Genomic DNA, 13330 nt, shown 5'->3' with positions numbered 1-13330 from the left:
ACATACTATAGGAATTGTTAACCCTAATAGTTACCTGTAAGTATACCAGGATAGCAACCTAATCCATGAATTGTAGTACTCTGCAAGATATTCACTGTTGAGCTGCATTCCCCTGGGAGGTATAGGAAGCTGCTGTTTAGTTAACAGTATGATCCTGTAAACGAGGATGAAAACTGGCCCCAAATGAGGTGGCAAAATTCCATTCAGATGGGCCTGTTTGCACTATTTACCAAAATCTCTTGGCGTGTTTTCAATCTGTTCACTGAAGTAATTGTTCCAAGATGTTTACCAGAATGGTAAGGAAGTGGACTTCTTCACACCAGCTGTGTTTAAACATTTCCTACTTTGGCTCCCTTAGATGACACTAACTGCCTTTTGTTTTACAATACCTGCTGCTTTCCATTAGGGATTAGAAGTGTAGATGTCATATCCCAGGGCTAAGCAGTAAAACAGGAAAATATTTAAAGTGTGGAAGAGATGCTTACAACAATTTTAGAAGACCCAGATGCCAGTCTAGTGATATTTCAGGACAGAAGTTTATGGAATTTTCTTCTGCAGACTGCAGAACCAATGTAATTCTGACTACTGGATCATATTTTAATTCTGAGTAACAGCAAAGACTTGAATGAATGGAACTGTTATATTTCCTATGGAATCTACAATGCTAAAGCACTCAGAATTAAAAAGCAGTTCTGGATGCTACCCTGGAGGGAGCAAAGCAGCAGTGAGTCTAGCCAGGGGGAAAGGCCTCAGGAGTCCTGGGATAGGGTCCAAGTGGTCAGCAGTGTACGAGCAAGAGGAGAAATGAAATGCTGCAATGCAGAAGGTGGGTGACAGAATCATCAGCAGAGACACCAAGGTTGATAAAGCTCATCAAAGTTATTATCACAGTACAGAGAACAAAAACATAATTGCAGCAATTGCGATGCTAATGAACTTGGCTTAAATATTCTGGAATACAAAAGTCGAGGAGTGTTTATTTCCCTCTGATATAATTTTTGGTTTTGAAAGCTGCATATAAGCCAGTAAATTTTCTTAAAGAGATTTGCACAAAAGTCATCTATCTGTATTATAAACTAAAGATTAAGATTGGAACACGCTCTACACAATCTGTGGTGACACAAAGAAGTAAACTGTGGCTGGTGCAAACTTGTCATAAGTAGTATACAGCTAAAGACACAGTAGAAAGCACATAAATATAAAGCAACAGACAGCTTTTCAAAGCATGTTTACAAATGAGAAATGGCAAACACATAAAGTAAATAAGTCAAAGTACAATAAAAACATCTGGCTTAGTCACAGACTTACTTTCAAAGTTAGGACTGCCAGGAGAATGCTAGTCCAGCTTCTTCAGCCAAGATTATAATTATGTGGTCATACCCAGGGGAAAAAATTGCCCACAGATGTTACTTTTCATCCCCTTTGGCTGTTATCAACTTCACACACAGTGATTTCATTTAGATACTAATTAAACTGAAACATTGCATATCAGATTTAAACTGAAAATTCATTTCAGTCCAATACTCCCAAAATCTAGAATCAAATCTTAAGTGTTTTGTTTTTAAAAAGTTCTCACCCTGATGTACATATTGTTTTAATTAATTTACAAACTGGAGACAAGTCATGTTATGGACAGAACAGTGCATTCCTCAGACTCCATTGATTAGCCCAGAGCCTGAGCAGCCATCATTTAACACTACAAGCAGTAAACAAAAATGTAATTAATTGTTGGTAGGTTTTGGGAAATGATTGAAGTCCTGTAGTAATGAATCAGAAAGATGAAATTACAATTGCTAGTGCCCAGAGCAAAAGAAATCAAATCAGTTATAGACACAACTTAATAAAAAAAGAGTAACTACTACAGATATGCAAAATTCTGAGTGATTGCACAGATGCTGTAGTTTTGATTGGGAAACCATTGGAGAAATCTGATTATTCCTGAAAAAGGGACAGTCCTATCCAGGCTGCATCAACTGTTCAGCTGCCCTCACCAGCTGTTGCTTATGATCCACTAAAAATCACGTGCACCAAAGGAACAAGAATATGATTATAACTTCTCCTGGGAATAGCCTGTCCTTGTGAAGATTTTTGTGAAACAAACATGTTCATAGAAAATCTAAGATGCATTCAGATTTAAGGTATAGAGACTCAGGAAAAAAAAAAACAAAACAGTTGTATTGAAAGTAGATTTCCTCTTTAAAAAATGCTAACTGTTGCTAAAAGCAAAGAGTGGACTTCAAGGAATTGTTGCCATAGCTTTTGATGCCTAAGCCTGGATGCTGGCAACACAATTTTTTTTAAAATAAACTGTCAGCAAGTTGAGTTTCCTGAAGTTTTTATGGGAAGAGAAAACAATATCAGTCAACTAAATAATCTAAACAGATCTATGCCATTGTGTAGGAGTGTACCAATGGTGAAAACACAGCAAATAGGCAGCTGCCAGCCAGAGAGGGTCATTAGCCCTAACAGCCTAAAAACAGATTTTCAGAGACCACAACTGGAGTTTATTACTTGAGATACCAAGAACAGACATGTTTGACATTGGCTCATTACTCTTCAGTTCTTTCTTGTGTTCTGGTTGTGTCATTTTAAAATCAGCATGAAAATTATATAAGACTTGGGCCAAATACATCTATTATACACATCTTTATTTATCATCATTAAATTAATTTTAAAGCTCAAAATCCCTTCTAAATTTATCAGAGGAGGAAAAATACTAGTTTTACTTTTTCTTTCCTGCCACACAGAAGGTTCTTCTGTGTCATTAGGGAAGACAGATTTATGTTCCTGTTTAAAAGAACTAAAGATGACACAAGGATATTTTTTCATTCTGCAAGATACAGACAAAGGAAACAGGCCAGAGATCAAGAAGGCAGCAGTCAGTGACAGAACTAACTGCTGTAGAGACACCATAAAAAAAAAAAAAAAAAAAAAAAAAAAAAAAAAAAAAAGCCAAGATAGAGGCATAGAGACCTTGTTTTCACTTGTGTAAGAATGGGTATCCAGTTCTCCTGGTCTGTGTCCTAAAAGGCCCTGCAGTCCAGTCTGGGAATGCAGCCTCACTACACAGTTCCCACATTAACATTCTTGTTTCCTTAGTTCCCATTTGCTGAAAAAGGAGAGCTGATTTGTAATCTACAAAGCAAAAGGTCTAATACAATTTGCCACACGAAAAACTTCCTTAAAGTCCACTTCACTTGCAATTCTAAGTAGCAAAATCCAAGTTAATTTAGAAAACCTCCAAACAGAAATGATTTTCCTCACCATTAGTAAGCACTTTCATGTTTCCCTAATGCAGATGTTTTAAACTTCTTATAAGAGCTTTGAGTATCTCTTACCATTGATAACAGCTGTTAGACAGTGAAACTGTTTTTCTTTATGCTTTTCTGTCATAGAAATAATGTCCTAATTCTGATATAGAATTTCTGGAATTTTTATTTACAGATTGGTTGTTAAATCAATGGATACTGATTTACTGTAGTTGTATATCTACAATAAATGAATGAAATCAAATATAGCAGTCACATGTTCTGAAGAGTCAAATAGATATGTGTGATTGCTATATTACTGTTTAGCTACTGGTATCCTGAAAGATAATGATTATGTTAAATCTTTTTGCTTGGTTTTAAATGCTGCAAAGTGTCAAAATCAAGTTTCTTGGGCCGTGTGTGTCACATCCTTACATATCTCCCCACTGTTGAAATGTTCATTTACATTCTAGTACACCATATATTTGTATATAAAAAAATTTATTCTGGACTTTTACAGGGGGATCCAGGAGAAAAAGGGCCCCCAGGTCCTCCTGGAGCTGTTGGAACTCCACTGCTTCCTATAAAAGGTTATATCTATTTTTGACTAGTCTTTGTGCTGTATAAAGGGCAGGACCTGCTTGCTAAGGTGTGTGAAAGTGGTCACTACGGGTGCAGGGGACAGAATCCTAAAATACTCCCAGTGGCCAAAGGCTGTGTTTGTGGGTTCGGCCAAGTTATGTGTTTGTGTGTCTTGTTGATCTTCGTGGAACTATGTTAAACATACAAGTGTCACATTAAATGTTTGTTTGTGTGAAAGATCTTTGTGCATACAGTCACAACTAGATCTGAAGGACTCTCTTGTTATTGGGCCTAAGCATAGCTACAAAAATTCGATGAAAAATAAGCCCGTCCTGGTTAATGGACAGCAAATAAGAACACCTGCCTTCCCATTGTCCTTTAGGATTCCTGTTTTCAGTATTACCACAACACACAGATTTTAGACTACAGTCAAGCTTCCTGTTTGCAGGGGGAAAATCCTGGGACCCGTACTCCCAACCGAGTATCTGTCAATTTATTACCTTCCTCCCTAAACCTCAGGCTGGGTTTTAATGTCCCATCTCCTTTTATCCCCATCTTGCTCATCTAATGGGTGAAAAGATGTGTGGAAGTTCTTATTTCATAGCAGGAAGCAGTGGGGAACAGCCAGGTCTACTGTCTGCAAAGTTGTGCTTTTGCATCTAATGCTTGGAGAGTTTGTCTTGTAAGAATATTTCAACAGAGAGCTCATCATACATTGTATTTCTAGGACAGCACTAGAAATTTCTTGTGATCACAGAAGTAAGTTATAACAAAACCCCAGTTCAGCAGAACCTCCCCATAAGATAGGGGCCTCATCCTAAAACAAATTATTTTTTTTTTGCATAGACTTCCATGGTTTCCAGCCCATACAACAAACAACCCCATGCTTAATATCTCAAGTAACATTCACTCATGTGCATGGTCCGTGATGGATACAATCTTCAGAGAAAGAGGCCTTTAGAACAATACAGAACAGAACTACTGCCAATATTTTATTTTTCCAGTTTAATGAAGTTGTTTGCATCTGATTCAGGTTTTCTTTATCAGTATGTACTTGCAATTTTAAATTTTATTATTTGTAGCAATTTAAAAAATATAATTTTAAAAATCTGAATAATTTCAGCTAAGGTGATCCTGAAATGACCTCCCTGTGTGTACTGCCAAAGCTCATAACATGAAATCCATATTTATTTTAAATGCTACATGTGTTTATTTTGGGCAAATATTTCTCTCAACATTTCTCTCAATTATATTTTGTAATACATAGCACAAAGATACTTCTACAAAGTGATGAAGAGTTAAAAATATGCTTGTGAAATGGGCTGGAATCCATAGAAAAGTAACCAAATCCTCCCACCTTAAAATTAAATTGTTACACATTTTTAAATGTTTCATAAGTTATTTTACTCTCGTGTAGTTTCCAAATTACAATTTTGATTGCAGCTTAATTTGGATTTAAGCTGTCAATTCCATAAGGTGTTCAACTCACATGTTTCTGTAATTCTCTGAAGGTCCACGAGGAGATCCTGGATTTCCGGGTCCTGTCGGTGAAATGGGGTCAGTTGGACCAATTGGTCCTTCAGGCCTTCTAGGAAGACCAGGATATGATGGAACAAGTAAGAGAAGTAGAGTATAAATGTGAACTATACACCAGAAGGAAAGAAAGCAGCTGAAAGAAAACTGTTCTTTGGTCTTGCTTAATGCAAGTCACCAACTGCAAAGACTGTTCAGTAAAAATATTAACTCTTAATAGCCAGAAAAAAACCAAAATTATCCAAGCAGAACATGTGAAATGACTAGGAAAGGAACAGAAGAAAAAGGAGAATACTACCATGGCAAACCCATGGTATAACTGTGTCTGGAGTGCTGTGCTTAAAATTTCTGCTCTCCATCTCAAAAAGATATAAAGGGATGTGCTGAAGATGGCTTTGCTCTGTATGAGGAGCTGGAGTAACAGGGAAGTCTGCAAAAGAAATAATGGAGGCAAGGAGGAAAAAAAGCATTTGAAGGTCTATAGCAGGAACCTCTTTTCTTGTGGCTCCTGAAAAACCTGAGGATTTGGATTCAAGCATTAGTTATATAGAAGCTATTTTTCAGGGCAGTCCTGAATGGTCTGTAGTTTCCTCCTTGATATGTCACATTAATGTTGTGTGGGCTGTTTACCTTTCTTTTTTTTTCAGGTCTTCCTGGCCTGCCAGGAGTAAGTGGGGCACCAGGACCTCAAGGTTTTCAAGGGGACCCTGGTTTGCCTGGAACAGGTGAATTAATTCCAGGAAGACCAGGATTTCCTGGACCACCAGGCCTACCAGGGCAGCCAGGAAGACAAGGCTTACCTGGACTACCCAGTAGGTTCAATAGCAATTCATATAACAAGATCAGAATTCTGCAGAGTAATGGATCCTTTGCTTTTGTTGGTGCTACAAATACGGAGAAGTGAAAAGTGCATTTTGACAGCTATTTCAAAGTTTTCATGGGATGTTGGAACCATATTTTTCCTATTAGCTCGATCAGCAAGATTTCAAGATTTTCATAGTTTTCTGGGTGATTTTAAACCCACAAAAGTAACACATATATTAAAACTAAAATTTAAAATGGTTCATTAGACAAAAGTGCTTTGGTCTAATAGACCATTTCTTAACTATTCAAGTTAAAAATACTGAGGAGGAAACCCAAATCTGCATCCTTTAGAAAAGAAAACAGTAAAGTTTTAAGTAGAAAAAAGCAGTGGCAATGAGAAGCAATGTGTCAGCATCAACTCTAGCCATACTGTTGCAGTATAATCTGTAAGCAACAACCTGTAAAACATTTAATAAGATCTGTAACTTATGTGAGAATAACAAGAGAAGGGAGAGGGGGACACATGACGTAAGCTGGGGAAACAGTAAACCTGACTTAATACTGGCTGGAAAATTTGTTTTTTCATAGGTGTAATCTGTACTGACAGAGGGATCCCTGGAGAACCTGGACCAAAAGGTCAGATTGGCCTTCCAGGAAGAAAAGGGGCAAAAGGAGAGAAGGGTAAGTTGGCCCAGATAACGACAATTTGAGTATGAAACCTTTGCCAGGAGTGTCAAATCTAAATATGCAAGAAGTTGATGGTAACTTGGAGGTTTAGGCCCATCATGGTACAGAGTTACTGTTGGCATTGGTGCTTCTGAGTCAGCAGAGTCCTGTCAGTGCAGAGTTACTCAGCACTGTTAAGGGAGACTGATAATCCTCTCCAGGTGAGATAACATGAGATAAAATGGTCTAAATGTGGTGCACTACTCACACAGAAAAGAAAAAGGACTGCATTAGTTTTTGGGTATGAATTTTTCAGCTATTTCAATGTAATTTTGACACTTTCATGTAGGAAGTCAAGGCCTCTGCTCATGTAGTGCTGGTCCTCCTGGTCCCCGTGGTGTGCAAGGACCTCCAGGTACTCCAGGAAGGAAAGGACAGATGGGATACCCTGGAAGGCATGGAGAAAAGGGTGACCCAGGCTTATCCGGTGCAGTGGGATCACCAGGGCTCCCTGTGAGTACTTTTCATGAGCTTCAGTAAACAACATCAAGCTAACTCTCAACTCAGGTGGCATTTAAGCAGAGTGGTGGAGAAAGTGCCCTGGAAAACTATCTGGAACTTTTATCTACTTTAGCTTATTACAGTCTAGTGAAACAATCTTTTACTTTTGGGAGTAGACTTACTTTCTTTAATGTGCTTCATATAGTTAATCTTAGTCCCCAGAGTGAGCAGTAATTCAAAAACACCACTTAATCTAACTGCTTTAGGAATACAGTATATGATAGTTTATTGCTCTTGCTGTGATTTTGATCTACTTCTTCTGGTCTGACATATGGAATGTACATCCAGGATGCTGCATGCCAAAATAATGCCAAATAGAAGGTTTTTTTAATACACTTTCTTGTGTGTGAGAGGATTTTATTTGAAAATATAGGTAGATATGCCCTGCTTTATACCCGATGCATTATGGTTGGGTTTTTGGGTTGTTTTGAGAGGCATGTTTAGAGGGGTATTTTGTGCCTTTTTTTTTTTGTTGTTGTTCTTGGTTGGTTTTTGTTTTATTTTTTTGAGATTTGGGTTTGTTTTAATAGCAGAACTGTTTGCTCACATAAGGAATTCCTTAAAAGTTTCCAGAACATGTTCTTTCAAAAGAGAAAAAAGCAAACAAATCCATTATGAGTCTGAGAGAAGTAGGTGGAAGAGCTCTCCTTCAAGTTCCAATCATTTCATTAGAAGATTTACATTTGCCCTCTTTTTTTTAGTTAAAACCCTATAACCTGAGTGGTGTATGTATGTGAGATTCTGATGTTTTTGTTACTTTTGAGAGTATATTTTAGCCCTTATGGCTCTGAAGTAAGGCTTGAGGCCTTGTCCTGAATTTTGCTGTTCTTAGGTTACTTAAGTGAGAAACAAGGACATAGTAATCACTTTGGAAGGAAATAATTCACTTCAGTACAGAAGTGCTTTGGTCTAATGGACCATTTTTCTCCATTTTTCTGCTCTCTTTTCTTCCCAAATATTTCATTTTCTTTTCAGACACTAATAACTCATCGCTGCCTACTTGAAGATCTCGACATTGTAACAAATAGTCACTTCAAGTTTCAGATACACATTTTTCAGAAGTCTGCTGCCTGATTTAAAATTGTCAATCACATTAAAAACTGGTTTTGCTCCACCTATTTTTAAGGGAAAGATTTTGAGTAACAGAGGAAGCTGCCTATATAATACCCCAGTGTGTGTACCTTAGTGGCCTTTTACTTCTGTGTAAATTTCACATGGTTGTCTTGATCCACATATACTGTTGCAATATCAGACCTTGACCAAAGATGATACAAATAGTACACCCTGCTTGGACAGCTGAAAACAAAAATCAGCATAAAAATATAGAAAAGTATTTATTTTGCCCTCTCAACCTGTCAAGCCATATATTCATCTAAGAATATAATGTACCTAACTAAATGAAATTTTTTATTGTTAGCTTTGTGAGTTTTCATTCAAAAAAAAAAAAGCATCACTTACTTCCTGCTGTGTTCACTTCTGGGAGGACAGCCTCATCCAGCAGTCACCACCCTCCAGAGATTCCCTTCCTCAGAGGGTTGTGGGTTGAAGTCAGCAGTGGGAAGAGTTAATGAATCATTTGTCTCTTGATATTCTTACATTTGCAGTCCCACATCTGTGCAGCTGTGGGCCCAGTGCTCTGGCACTACAATTTCTTTCAGTTGTTGTAGTGGTTTTGGTTTGCCAGTTTGAGATTTCCCGGGGTTTGTTCATTTTTAACATGTGTGTTCACAGAGGCATGTTCAGCTTTTTAGTGGTTTAGCAAAGTGTTAGTATTCAAAATGAGTCACTGATTGGTGTTATTAGGCATGGAGGAAGCTCTCAGCAGCTCCTCTCAGAAAAATAATTTCTGTGGGTGGCTTCTTCCCTCCTCACCAAATATCAATTAATGCAAAACCAGCACAGTCATGTTGCTGTGCATGTGGCAGAGGCAGCAGACCACGTGCCATTCACACTCCTCTTTTTGACCATCAAAAGAGACCAGTGTGTCCTTTTGGTTACTTTAATTGGTCTTTTTTGGGGAAACCATGCAAGAGATAGATATCTGATTTTCCCTTCAATTCCCACTTTGATTCCTTGCTGGAGAAAACTGACAACTCTTTTCTTTGTCAATAAGGGGACTCCTGGTTCTGCTGGACAGCATGGGGAAAAAGGAGAGAAGGGTGATCCAGGCAAAGTTAGAATAAAAGGTAAACACACATTTTACTGTTAACCTTTTTGTTTTCCTATACAATGTCTAGGCAATAGTGTGAGAAAAACAATAATTTACTCTTTACTAAATCCATTAGCTCAGTAAGCTACTGAAACCTAGAGGTCATATATATCCAAACTGCTCTCTTGGTACCATCTCTTCTTGCTAAACACAAGATCAACACAGTGTTTTGTGGTTTTTTTTTCTCTATAGTTGAGCCATAAAACAGTTTTAACAGCATGTTATTAATGCAAACAAATTACTTTTTGTGTCATGCATTTGATAACTGGGTTCTTCCAGAGGTCTGTACAGCAAAGACTAAGCAGAATACAAATACTGTGAAATAATGAAGAAATATTATTGAACAGAAGTATGACCTCCTGAATTGTCATATATCGATATCACAGCTGTTATCTCAAAAGAGACCACCAACATCCTTCTTGGGAAAACTTCAGTTTCAATGACTATTCAGATTCCTTTCCTATTTCTAAAAATTACTCTTGACCAGGCATTGAAGAGAAACAATAGGCCACCAGTTGCACAACTGGAATTCTTGTAATTAAATAGATCAAAACCTCTCCACAGTTATGGTTATGATTTGCAAAAGCAAAAGAAAAAGAGAACAATAAATTACAGCAATCTGATGGCAAAGCTTAGTTAGAAAGGCTAAAATAGTTATTTACAGACGATTGTCCTTCTTATTGTTTATGAAAAGTTAGCTTAGCTTTGGATGCCTGTGGGTTTTTTACAGATGTTGGAACAGGGAAAAACATTTGCTTTTATTTGCAAAGGATTTCTTGACACAGCAGAATGAATCTTTGTGTTAGAATAGTTTTACTGTCCTTGATGCAAAAGTTATTTTCTCATAAATATTGGTGCAAAAGAAATCCACAGGAGGAAAAAGCCAAAAACCTTTGGGGAACATTGATGCAAATATTCTACATCATATGGCACTGCTATATCCTGACTTCACTGAAATCAAGAATAAATCTGTGACGTGTTTCAATAGTGAAATATTTTTACTCTATGTATAGCACAGACAGAAGCCACATTCCTGTGGTGCCTGTGAACATCTCTTTTAGAGAGAGACCAAGTTGTTCCATCAGGTATCCAACTACAAACTGCCTTCCTAAGCCTAAAATGCCTTGTTAAGGAATGTGAATTCAAGGACTGGGGATTATCATGAAGATAGGATCAATGGTCAATGGTTACCCAGCATTTCTTTTAGCAGAAATACCTCCTCCCCCTAAAATTACTGCAATTTTTTTTTTTTTTTTTAAAAAAAAATTTAAGGATCAAAAGGTGAAAGAGGACCTACTGGGCTTCCAGGATTTCCAGGCCAAAGAGGTCTTGATGGCAGAGATGGGGAACTAGGATTGCCAGGGGAAAAAGGAGCTGAGGTATGTTTGACTTCCCCAGACTTTTTCCGTTTCAATTAACATATTATCTTATGAAAGGTCATGAAAGTTTTTATCCATTAAAAAATTAGTTTCTTGTAAGTATTACTGTTTATTTTGGTATTCCTGATGATAATCTCTGCATATACTGTGTGCCAATACTATGGGGTCAGGAAACAAAAAATACACAACCCCCTTTGTTCCTATTGCCTTTGAGTATTTAAAAATACTAATGTCATCCATGTAGTCTTTCCATTGTGAAGGTGTTTCTCCAGATAAATCTCTAACATGCTTTTTCATCATCTAAGAGAGGAGAGAAATTAGCTCTTTTCACTTCTTACTGAGAATTTTTATTTCAGGGCGATTCTGGAGTAGCAATTCCGGGTGATAAAGGATTCCCTGGGCTCCCGGGACCTCCTGGGGTAAAAGGCCAGATGGGATTGCCTGGTTTGGGGCTTCCTGGGTCTCCAGGAGCCAGAGGTAGCCCTGGAGACTTTGGTGACATGGGTAATGTTGGGCCACCTGGTCCAAAAGGCCAGAAAGGTAATTTTGAATGTCTATGTTAAGAATGAAATAACAGAATACACATTTGGATGTTTGGTGGCACCCATTATGGTTTAATATGTATTATATATTATATTAATGTATTATTCTATATGTATATCTATATGTATACATATAGTGCTATTCATTTAGAGTGAAAATAATATTAATGTATAGGAAAACACAATTTATACTTAAAGCTTGGCCTGCTTTTTTTGGTTATAAAAATGCTTAAAAAAAAAAAATCTGCACTGATAGCTGTAGATAGAATTAAAAAGAAAATATTATTCTTTCTTGCAATAGAGAGTACTGTAAAACAAATTGCAGTGACAATTTATAAAAACTTTGTCTTTAAAAAATACAAATGTATTACAGCAATTTAAAATATCACCAATGTTTCATAGGAAGTATCAAGAAAAATATATTTTAATATGGAAGACTTCAGTAATATGGAAATAACAATGTGCATAAACAGTCATTGCACATTTGCACATGTGATTGGGTAGTTCCCCAGAAATATTACAGTCAGTGCTCAGACTCCAGTTAATCCAAAGTCAATAGGCCAGTTTCTTCTCTGTCTTGCTTCAGGTGAAACTGTCTGCATTACATCACCATATCCTGGAAATCCAGGTCCCCCGGGTTTTAAAGGTGTTCAAGGTATGTTTATGCATAGGAGAATTTTTGATCAATACTGAAATGGAATTTTAAGTTGGTAATTAAAGAAAAGAGGCTATCCTAAAAAGCTACTGTTCTAGTTTTTCAACAAAATACATGTTTCAAAATGTAAAAGTGCAAATACACAGGAATGTAGTCTCTAATAGAATCAAGGGCCAGACAGCTGCCATTTGCACCATCAGAAGGTGTGCAGGCAGCCTCCATGGAAATAATTAAATCAAGGCAGCTTCAAACTCTGTCCTGCCTCAATGAAAATGCATGAGAGATTCTGTAAAATATGGCTGGAGCTGGGTAAGGCCTAGAGTATGTACATCTCCATACCAGGAGAAAGAGATGAGCAAGGCAAAGATCTGCTGCAAGTCTGTAATTCCTAAAACTGTATTGCTCATGGCAACTTGCAATTGAGCCCTAAAATCATTACTTCAACTTACTCAATTTAAACTCAAAGAATTCTCCCAGGAACTGGAAAAGTGTTGCTTGTGATCGCCTCCGAGACATTTGAAATATCCAAGCAAATTAGAAGAAATGGAGAGAGTGGATTTTCAAGCTGTGTAATATGGTGTTACACAGCTCCCTGACATCAGTGTTGTGGGTGGGAGCAAAAATTTACACAGACATGAGTGTACTGAGCTCATCTGCACCATTCCAGAAGCAGGATATAGCAGAGGAAAGTATAAGAACTTGAGCTGACACCTGTCATTCACTAGGTTAATACTGTTCATGGCCTGTAACAATAAAATGTTGTAGGAAATACTTTTTTCCTAATTGACACTAGTGATTTGCAATCTGCTGTTAATGGAATAGGGAGCGTGCTCATTTAGAAAAACAGCAACCATGCATTTGTTTATGACTTGGGCAGGGGCTCTTGCCCAAAGTGATAGAAGCAGATGAAATCAGCTTGTTTTCAAGGTATATGAATTTGTGTGGAATAAAGATAAAATCCTTAGATCACACATTTTAGTGCTCTGACTGCCTTTTTATGTATTTCATTTTGATTTCCAGGACAAAAGGGTTTAAAAGGACTCCCTGGGCATCCTGGACCAAATGGCTTTGATGGGCAAAAAGGCCATCGAGGAAGACCAGGAGCAGGAATCCCTGGGCCAGAAGGTGAATTGTGCTCCTCATAGTTTGGG

At 37.5% G+C, this 13330-nt stretch overlaps 1 protein-coding gene and 1 long non-coding RNA gene across 2 annotated transcripts in view; one reads left to right on the top strand and one right to left on the bottom strand.

Moving 5' to 3' along the window:
- The window catches only part of COL4A4 (collagen type IV alpha 4 chain), a 64602-nt gene that overhangs the window by 25850 nt on the left and 25422 nt on the right, over positions 1-13330 (top strand). Inside the window, exons 18-27 of the mRNA XM_038146041.1 lie at positions 3769-3838; positions 5342-5446; positions 6011-6175; positions 6756-6848; positions 7183-7346; positions 9508-9580; positions 10876-10982; positions 11339-11522; positions 12111-12179; positions 13200-13304. Of these exons, the coding sequence (XP_038001969.1) occupies positions 3769-3838; positions 5342-5446; positions 6011-6175; positions 6756-6848; positions 7183-7346; positions 9508-9580; positions 10876-10982; positions 11339-11522; positions 12111-12179; positions 13200-13304 (1135 nt within the window). The remainder of the gene's footprint in view (positions 1-3768; positions 3839-5341; positions 5447-6010; positions 6176-6755; positions 6849-7182; positions 7347-9507; positions 9581-10875; positions 10983-11338; positions 11523-12110; positions 12180-13199; positions 13305-13330) is intronic.
- LOC119704590 overlaps positions 1-13330 on the bottom strand; it is a 38962-nt gene that overhangs the window by 3099 nt on the left and 22533 nt on the right. The gene's annotated exons all lie outside the window — the stretch shown is intronic.

The sequence above is a fragment of the Motacilla alba genome, chromosome 9 (assembly GCF_015832195.1).
Source record: "Motacilla alba alba isolate MOTALB_02 chromosome 9, Motacilla_alba_V1.0_pri, whole genome shotgun sequence".
Taxonomy (NCBI): domain Eukaryota; kingdom Metazoa; phylum Chordata; class Aves; order Passeriformes; family Motacillidae; genus Motacilla; species Motacilla alba.
This window is presented reverse-complemented; position numbering and strand designations above follow the sequence as displayed.